Source organism: Buteo buteo, chromosome 10, assembly GCF_964188355.1.
Source record: "Buteo buteo chromosome 10, bButBut1.hap1.1, whole genome shotgun sequence".
NCBI classification, from domain to species: Eukaryota; Metazoa; Chordata; class Aves; order Accipitriformes; family Accipitridae; genus Buteo; species Buteo buteo.
This window is the reverse complement of record NC_134180.1, coordinates 1,130,826-1,140,766: the sequence shown is the minus strand read 5'-3', so window position 1 is coordinate 1,140,766 and position 9,941 is coordinate 1,130,826. Positions and strand designations below refer to the sequence as shown.

General features: G+C 40.3%; 1 protein-coding gene across 6 annotated transcripts in view; it reads right to left on the bottom strand.

Moving 5' to 3' along the window:
* Window positions 1-253: 253 nt before the first annotated feature.
* The window catches only part of DAZAP1 (DAZ associated protein 1), a 26,843-nt gene continuing 17,155 nt past the window's right edge, over window positions 254-9,941 (bottom strand). For all 6 annotated transcript variants that reach the window (XM_075037774.1, XM_075037775.1, XM_075037776.1 and 3 more), the window contains 5 exons: window positions 8,365-8,518; window positions 6,836-6,865; window positions 6,265-6,405; window positions 5,210-5,392; window positions 254-874 (listed from right to left, as the gene is read on the bottom strand). In XM_075037774.1, coding sequence (XP_074893875.1) covers window positions 702-874; window positions 5,210-5,392; window positions 6,265-6,405; window positions 6,836-6,865; window positions 8,365-8,518 — 681 coding nt within the window. In that variant the 3' untranslated portion in view covers window positions 254-701. The remainder of the gene's footprint in view (window positions 875-5,209; window positions 5,393-6,264; window positions 6,406-6,835; window positions 6,866-8,364; window positions 8,519-9,941) is intronic.

Sequence of the window (9,941 nt, the reverse complement as noted above, 5' to 3'; positions counted from 1 at the left end):
TAATGAAATCCACAGAGGATTTGAAAGCGTTTGAAGCACAGATCTAACACTGCGCTTCGTAAGTGACTCTGTGCGTCAACAAGTCTGCACCTGCCTTGTTACCAGTTCTATACCATCAGGTAACAAAAGCAAAATACACTCAGTAGATTTCTTTTAACTCCCAGAGTTTCTGAACCATCCGCCCCACCACTAATGTCAGGAGTAAGGGGGTTGCAGCTTACCCTCACTTCCAACAGTGCTAACGGAAACCCTGTTTTAAATTAAAAAATAAGCCAGCATACATAGTAGAAAATTTCTCTTAAAAATTTCACAATCTGTAAATGTATATATTTTTTTCTTTTAAACATAAAAGTTTACAATATACGGTAAAACAAAGGCTCAGGAAAAATAATTTCAAAAAAAAGAAACCTGAAGTTTTGAATTAAAGCTGAAGACATTTTTAAAACCCTGTAGTTTGAACCAGTGACATTTTCTTTATTTGTGCTGATGGGTTAGAGAAAGGAAAATATTTAAAAACTGCAGTCCAAACACCCACAGCTTTGCCTTCAGAAGCCATCTTCCCCCACCCCCCAAAAAAAATGTTGTTAGGTTTTTCTTCCATCAAGTATGTGATTGTCACAAGTTCAGAAGTCTGGGATTCCTGGGTTCAGCTGGTACCAGACATCCCTGTGTGGACAGAATTCCCTGATTGCCAGCCCACGCTAGCGCCTGTAGGGGTGAAATCCTTGCACGTTATGGTTCTGTCCTCGTCCAAAACCACTTCCTCCTGCAGGTGGGCCACTTGATGGTTGCACCGAGGGGCCTCCATAGGGAGGGGGTTGCTGGCTGGGATCAGAGAAACCTTGTCCAAAACCACTCAAGTCTTGTCCATACCCTGGGGAGAAGTGGAAAAAGGCAGCGGGGTTAGCTTCCAGTATCATCCACACGCACAACAGAGGCGCAAATTCAAAACCTGGTGCCGCTCCCTCCCTGCATGCACGGCCTCAGGAGCTAACACCTCGGTCTAACATTTTAAGATAAGCAACTGCTTTCAGTTCTTGCAATTATTTACCTTCTATACAGAAGAAATAGGCAAAAAGCAGAACTGAATAGGTAAGCAGAAATGGTAGTTTTCACTTTTAGAGGTAATCCTACCCAGGCTGGTAGTTAAAACTATCATATTACGGCTGTTCAGAAACTTGAAGTGGCTTGCAGGTTTGCTGTCAGCTTATTCTGAATATTTTTATTTTGTTTTAGGTTGGTTTTTTTATTGGCTAAAAACTAGTACTGTCAGGTTCAGCAGAGATGAAGATGTAGCAAGGAAGTTTTTCCTGAAATCTCACAGCTATCATACTGCAGCACCTCACACTGACCGCACAGTTATTAGAACTCAGGCTTCATACAGTCAGCTTCACCATCTTCCCTAGACAGTCAAAAAAATTCCTTCGTGGAAAAGGCACACTGGAGAAGACAATCTTAAATTCCCTTTCAAAAAACAAGAGCACCGCTGCCCAAATATTTATTTTAATTAACTAATCAGCCTCTCTTTCAAGGAATATTCAATAGAAAAAAAGGTAAATTGAAACATGAGGGGGCAAAGTTGGCAAAACGGAATCCAGAAGGTTGCGACTACTGCACCCATTATGTACTTTATATAATGGAACCCTTGGTCCAAAGTTGCCCTTAGAAAGAACATCCCTCCCCGACAACTCACTGCATGGGCAGGCTGAAGTGTATTTGTTGCAAGTTCAAAAAACAAAGCTCCATTTCAAAACCTGACACCCTACTGCTATGGCAGACGGTGGCGAATACTTCTAACCTAGCTAAAGAGAAGCAGCAGTCAGTAAGCAACTATAAAATCCTTCTCCCAAGTCCCCTACACCACCAACTGCATCCGAGTTCAGTTCTAAGCCTGAATGGGTACTGTGTCTCAACTGAACTTTATGCTAATGCATGCTGCAAGTTAACATTTATCTTGCTCTTCCTCAATCTGAGGAACTAAACACTTCTCCTCTCCTGCCACACTGTCCTTCTGCCTATTCAGTGAGACTGTGACCACCACTCTGCAACATAATCCATGCCAAAGACCAGATTCAGAGTAGGTTTAGAGTAAGCAGAATTTGGGGATAGGGAGAAAGGGTGAAGACGAAAGGCTTGCTGGAATTCTTGCTGCCAACATGTAAGACAACTAGATGCAAATTAAGAACACTGAGAAACTGAGAAATTTAATAAGAGTTCCCATAATTAAATACGACTCTTAATCATAATAGTGGCATCAGTGCAAGCCTCTGCTATGAAAGATGGTATTAAGAATCCTAATTACTCAGTACATTTCTGCAGTTCTGCTTCTCTCTATGCAGGCTTAAAGCAGGTTTAACTCTCTTAATCCAAAACAAAGTCCTTAGCATGTCTTCAGTATTTCAATTTCAAGCTCTGCCTGTCTCTCAGGACTTGCTACCACTAATGAGCATTAAAACACAACTATCACAGGCCTCTATTAGCAAAAAATGCTAATCCAGTCATTTTTTCAGACAGAGATAAGCAGGCAACCAAAAATACAATTTGATTGTTTGCCAAGGGGTGAGGCTCAGAGTGGGGAAAAAAAAAAATAAAATCAGAAGTTATTCATTCTCACTGTACACTGCAGTGTTAAGAGCATTAAGTGGTGGAAACCACAGTTCTCAATTTGTTTATCATGAAGGAAACCTACAGCATAAACCTGAACAGCCAGACATTTAAGTACATATTGTCTTCCCCCTGCTTTCTTAATTCCTGCTGCAGCTCTCGGTTTGTACCAGCACCTCACAGTGGAACACACAGTTCACCTGCCGTTTCACAGGGCTCTGCTCTCCAAGGGAGCTGTGCCAACCATGACAGTTTTACTGTCTTAAGAACCTGAGCTTAGTTCGATTACACAGGATAAAGCCTCGCCAGTGCAGCAGCTTGGGAAGCGAACAGCAGCATCATTCATACTTCAGTCATGAGTTTTCACTTCAGCCAGCTAATGAACATAGAGAATTGTATTGCCCTTACTCAACAAAAGTAAACATTTGAGCCACAATGCTCCCCCCCACCCTCTTGAAAGAGACCCTGCAAGAAACACAAGTTAATTTCCCAAACGCAGATATATCAAGAGCATTGGTTGTAAATAGGCACCACCTACCTAGGTTTCTCACTGCTCAGCCTGACCATAAGAGTGTAAACAAAGTATTGGCGCGTAGCCTGAAGGGTCTTGAGAATAGGTACCCAGCCCTAGTAAGAAATGAGGAGACCAGGGTGACGAACCCCAAGAGAGCCCTGTACAGAGATAATTTTTCAGGGTGAGGGAGACACACCCATGTTAGTGTTTAATTTACTCGTGTTTACATTCATCCTAGCTGTAAACATAGCAGCATATAAGATGCTGTCAAGCTAGGACAAATCTTAAAATGCCACAATGATTAGATAACTCAGTGCCTCTTTAAAGCCCATAAGCTTTACGCATTTATGTAAATACATGCAGATCAGCTAGACTGCCTATTGTACAGCAATGCTGCTAACTAATTTGCGATGACATGAAGTGCTGAAGCTCTTTAAAAAAGTTTAAAAGATTTTACACATAGCTTTATGAACAGGTGGGTGATTCTGCAGTACTGTAGCATATTAAATACCTCTATCCCTGTTAGAACTTGTACTCATAACACCTTTCAGGCTAGAAAAGCACTCTTGATTTGAGAGACCAACTGCAGTTGCGGTTTAAACAACTAAACTCCTTAGCCTTCTTCCTCAAAATGCAGTACTACGCACCTCTTCCTCCCTCCTCCCTGCCCACCCAGCACTCTGAAAAGACTAACTGAGAACACCTGAAATATTTCACTGGCAAAGAGGCTTCCCAGAATATACAAGAGGCAAGTGGTACCATACACACCAAACACTGGAATCCCCCCTTCCCACTTTTTCACAATGTTGGAAAACAGATTCTTCCTAAACTCCCAACACATCCAAAATATTGGCTCCCCACTGAATATAAATGACTGTGCACGGATTTATACTTTATTTAGTAGGGTCCACCCCCCGTCAAAAAGAGTCTGCAAAGAGACAAGTTCTGGCAAGACAAGAAGAACTTCCTCTTGAGTCACAAGGGCAAAGCTATCTATGAAAGTAACTGTGTTTATAACAAACAAATTGAAAAACATTTCAAATTCATCAACATGAGAACATACACTTGCTTTAGAAACACATCTGAAAGACTAATCTTCCTTCAAAGCCCATTTTACATTTTTGGAACTTCAAATATTATCTATTTAAGTAACTTTACAAAGTGTTCATTTCATAACAGTTTCTGCAGGCACTTCAAATGAAGCAGGCAGGCACTAACACACATGGAGAACTTGTTCAAGGAGGGAACAGTCTTAATCCATGGGCCTACTGCATGCAAAAAGTTCACTTCAGAAATAAAAAGTGACCAATTACAATCCCTTAAAAAAAAAAAAAAAAGGCAGTATGCCACAAACAGCTCTTTGGAGAACACTGCTCAAAAATAGGGCTGAGTGGAAAAGCAAGGTGAGAACTTCCTCTCAGCTTCCCAAGGGAGGAGCATAAATTTTACTCAGGAGCACAAGCACTTGTCTAGCTTTTTTTTTTTTTTGTAGTACTGTCTGCCTGCCTTAAAACTTGTTATATCAATGTCTTCTATCAGCTATCTGAAACAGTTACCTATTTAGCACAATTAAGCTTTACACACTTCTGACAGAACTAGAACTTGAGATAGACAGGGAAGGAATAGGGGGAAGGGAGGAAAAGGCACACAGCTGGGATGGATTCTTATACCCTGTACTGCTTGCCTCTCGATGCTATTCTTACTCTTGAAGTCTACTCTCCAATCTGACCAAAGTCAGTTACACAAAAAAGTTGACTACAGGCTCCATGAAGCTCTTGGAGAAAAAAGTTTTAACTACAGATTCAGGGAGAGTGCAAATCAGTAACTTATCCTAGCAGTACACAAGTCTCTGAAGACTATTTCACAACATACAAGCAATGTTTTAGATTTGATTAAGAAAATACCCTCTGGCTAGAATGCTGAATGATTTAAGGATCACTTGAGAGCTGGTGGCTGGCATTCCCACTCGGGAGAGAAGTGCCTTCAGTGCTAGCAAACTGTTTCTGAACACTGACTTTCTACCCAAGTATAAAAGAAAAGCAGGAAGGGGAGAAAGATCAAGCTGAGTTTATTTTATATGCAGTTACTTACCAAACTGACTATAAGGGAATTCTGGCTGAGCAGTTGGGGGTTTGCTCATGTCCTGAGTTGCCTGAGATGGTGGTGGTGGTGGTGGAAAAGCTAGTGGTGTTGCCCCTGGAGTGGCAGGTGGAGGGGGTACTCCAGGTGGGGCAAACTGGTCAGGTGGAGGAGGTGGAGCACCATAACCAAAACCTGAAACACAAGGAAAGTACAATACATGTGAAAAGACACAGGTAAACACCACCCTGACTTCTTGCCTGGCTTTAAAGTATGATATATTTCTTTTTAAAATACTTAGAAGTCTATTGAAACCAAAGTGTTACCTTGAGCTGGCCATACAGTAATTCACTCCTACACTCTGGCAGCCACTGCGGCTGAAAGACCCCAACAAAAAACCTTCTAACGTGAAAAATCTCATGCCAAAGGAAGACTGCAGCCACATGAGCAACCAGCAAAGAGAAAGTGATAAATGTGCTCACATGCACACAGGAGAGACGTGAGAAGGAAGCCATGTTATTAAACATCTTAGGAAGGGAAAAAAATCCCAAACAAACGGTTTCTTCATAGCAGAACAAGCAACTCTAGATAACTGGGTGCTATTTTCCAGCTTCTTTTTTAAACCAGGTTTGTGACTAGACTTTTCAAAAGGTGGCCTGAGGGGGTAGGTACTAAAATCCTATTTACATTTCCAATGCCAGTTGCGACCTTAAATCCTTAAGCTTCTCCAAAAATCCCAGCCTGTGTCTAGCCCAGGTCACCACACAGTAATCTCTAACTTTTCTCTCAGATGTCGTAATAGGGGTACACAACAAACCTAAACTCATTTAGCAACACAGATGTAAACTAGAGAACATAAATGATTGCTGCACCCAAGAAAAAAGTAACCCAACTCACTGGCAAAAATACTTATATAGTTAATTATAGCTCAGAATATACAATCTAGGCAAAACATCTAAGGCTAGGTGAAACCTAGGGGAAAAAAATTCAAGTCCAGAGAAAGATGAGCAAAAGCTGAAGACTGAATTTGGTGATAGACTGTATCCAAACTCCTGTAGGTCACTTACTAAATGGTGGAGGGGTGCCATAGCCCTGTGGAAATCCTTGTGGAGGTGGGAATCCTCCAGGAGGTGTAGAGACTATGTATGAGGTAAATGGTGGTGGTGGTGGAGGAGCTCCTCTTCCTGGAGGAGGTGGTCCATATCCACCTAGAAAATTAAGAGAAACCAAAAACTAAAGCAGTTTAATAATGAAGAGCTGCTGCTTAAGTCAGCAACCTCTAGATGGGGTAAAGCTGTTTGATAGATTTCAGACACACTCTCAGCCTTCTATGAATTCTTACTTTGGGAAATATTTGTCCTCCAAGTATCCCTACTGTAAGTAATTGCAGCTGAGAATGTAATTCCTTGATAACAAATTAGCGTGGTTGGCAACAGCAGGATGTATGTCAGCTCCCATTACTGATTTGGTAAGTATACACTATCTTCTCCTTCTTTCTTTCAGGACAAATTCAATCAAGCTTTTAAATGTAGGTTAAATACTACAGAAATCCACAAATCACTGTGAATTCTTAAAGAAACTACACCCTCGCTCAGTAGGATTTTTTCTTTTAAAATCAGTCCCATATAACGTACTTACCAATTGCCTGTCCAGCTGGCACCCACATCCCTAAAACAGAACAAAAAAAGCAACTTATACATGCACTGAAGCCGTATACTATGAAACAGGAATGATTTAAAAGAAAGTTGATCTTGCTCTGGGCTCTGGAATAGACATGGTATCCTCCCAGTGTCCCTTACAGATCTATTTTTATGGTCCAAGAAATAGTCTTGGACTATTTCTGAATATGCAATTCTGAAAAGACCCTGAATCATTCAGCAAATAATGCATAGAACAGAGCAGTCCCCAAACTCAAATCAGATGGAGCGTTCAAGAGCTGCAAGCATACCAAGTGCAAGAAACTATACTGGTATAAAGAACAAAAGCACTGATAATCACAGCAGAATACACATCCAAAGCATTTTTAATATACTACCAGGTTTATTGTAGTTATTTTTGAAGTTTTTGAACCATAAAAACATCATCATCTGCATTCGTTGCAGCATTAAGATTGAAAGATAAATGCATTTATGTTTTACATTAATCTTTCCAGTGGATCAGATATCGTCTTCTCTACAAATAACCACATTGAAAATAATCTAGTTTCTCAATTTGCGCAGTTGCAGATTAGCACATCTGTGCAGAATGTCAAAGCCTCAGCTGCAGCTTTCAAGTTAATAAGCACCATGGGGAAACAAGCAATCCCTCCACTGAGGTATCATCTATTGTAGCAATAGATGAAGCAGTGACACTCCCTTTAGCCCCCCAGGTGAAAATTTCTCATATATCAGAGCAAGCAAGTTCTGTTCTGTCAAACGCAACTCAATTATACCACCATATTTCTCCATAAGTTATCAAAACTGTCTTTGGATGAACTCAGCATATTTATCCTGTCTACAAAATCTTGTGGGGTTTATAGCCATCAAACCCAAAACACATGCCTGCTCTCCTTTCAGCCCTGAAGGGTTCAAGCTGAATCAAGAAAATTATATGCAGTAAGTGTTCCCCTGCACCACTGCTAGCCCCATAGCTGCTTGTTATTTTTCCAGGCTACATTAAGCAATAAAATCTAAAGACAAGACCATCTGTTTTTCTCTCATCCCTTTCAAATTTTACTTATAACTTCCTTTGAAACTGCCTCATCCTTGAAAACCTGTATTTCAACAAAATTTTTCATTAGGGTCTCACGCAGGCCACAATCCCACAGCTGGAGACACAACTTGAGCCGTTGAGCTTTCTCAACACCTTCTCCGCATTACCGAAAACCATGCCGATTCTACGTGGGGAGAGGCAGAACCAAACAGAACAGGTGAAGCACCGCCTCGGACACACGCTAGACTTGGTACAACCCTATGAAACAAAGTTTTTTGGGAAAAGAAGTGAAGGAACAATCTCAACAGACTTGGGAAGGACTGATGTGTGCAATTTTAGTTCTGCTATCAATAATCCAGCAGAGCAATAGCATTGATAAACCTGGGAATACTGTCATTTGCCAGAAAACGAAATTACCAGCAAGCTGTAAAGGCAAGATGCTTGCAACAGTGACTCCAAGAAAACTAAAGCAGTACCTTGAGGGCCATATCCTTGTTGCCAAGTCGGAGGGGGCTGACCTGCCCAGCCATTGGCAGCACTTGGCATGATCCTGCTTCCCCACTGACTGGCACTCGGTGGCCCTGGAGTTTGGCTTTTGCTATCACGAGGTTCTGCGCGTTTCACCTCCACCTAAACAAACAGAGTCACCATTTAGGAGAGATGGTGCAGGTTAATAAACCCCCCTTCCCTTCACACACACCCTTAATTACACTTAAGACTACACTTAGCATCTTATGACTTATGTCTAAATACTTAATTATTAAACTTAAGGCCAGTAATTTAAAATGTTTCTCAGGTACAATATATATGATGGTAAGACATTACAAGTCCTACTATTGAGGTATTTCAAGTAAAACACATCCTACAAATCACTGAGGTTTCATCATAGTACAGTATTCATTGGCTTTAATCTTAAAACAGCAGTACCCTCTTACAACGGCTCTTCACTTAAAAAAGCATAATCTTAAATTATTTATATACTAATTTAACATTTAAGGCAGGCGTTACAAAGATGACATTTTCAGTAAAACAAAAAGAACTTTGAGTAAAGAGTACGCTCTGAAAAAGGGTACTAATGCTTTAACCATTCAAACATGTTTGGGGTTCATTTGAAAGTTACAGTTTAAACCCACCCCATCTAACTACAATTTCAGCTTTGCTCATACCTGAGAAACACACATTTGTTTGTTTGTTTTTTTGTTTGTTTGTTTTTAAACTTAGATTTTATTTAAATGTCTAATGGAAGATAAAGACTTACCTTCCCCAGGCTAACGCTTAAAGAATCTCAATTAACTCAAACAATGTCAGAGGGAATGGATGTGATAAGAGAATCTTACATTACATCTAACAAAAAAGTAAACAAACATGCAAGTAATAAAAATGGACAGTTGAGTCAATAAGAAGCAAATCTTCATACTGTGTTAAGTCAGTGACAAAAGCCCTCCTGTTTTTAAAATTAGTAAGCCACAGTGCTTAACTTATTTTATTCAAAGATAAAATGTCCTAGTGTTCCAAGCCATCGAATAAGTGCATTTGACCTACTTAAAATAAGCTGCACATTCAATATAAACCTCTCAAAAAAATCCAGTTTCTGATTTAATGAAACACTCTCAGCACTCATGCATGCTGAATTAAAGTCTTTTTTATTTTATGATTAATTTTAATGGGTGCCAGAGTACAAAGAAAATAAATCTCAATCATCAATGGGCCTGAGTAGTATGGAAAATAAAGTATTCAGAATTCTTCCTGCCATGTCTTAAAAACCATTCATGTCAGAGAACAAACAGGAAACAGGCACAAGGCAAGGACAAAGCCCCCCGCCCCCACCCCACTGCAGATGCCCCAAGGACATTAGACATGACAGTAACCAAATCTCTGTCAGCTGAAGGCCCTTCCAGAGAGGAACCAAGGGAATTTTTCAAAGGACTCAAATTAATGAGTCTTAACACATTTGCCTTGAGGGAATTCAGTTATTGCTTACAAAAGCAGAGTCCTTCTTGCAATTTTAATTTTTTTTCCTTTCAACAACATATGGATTCATTTCAGCAATACC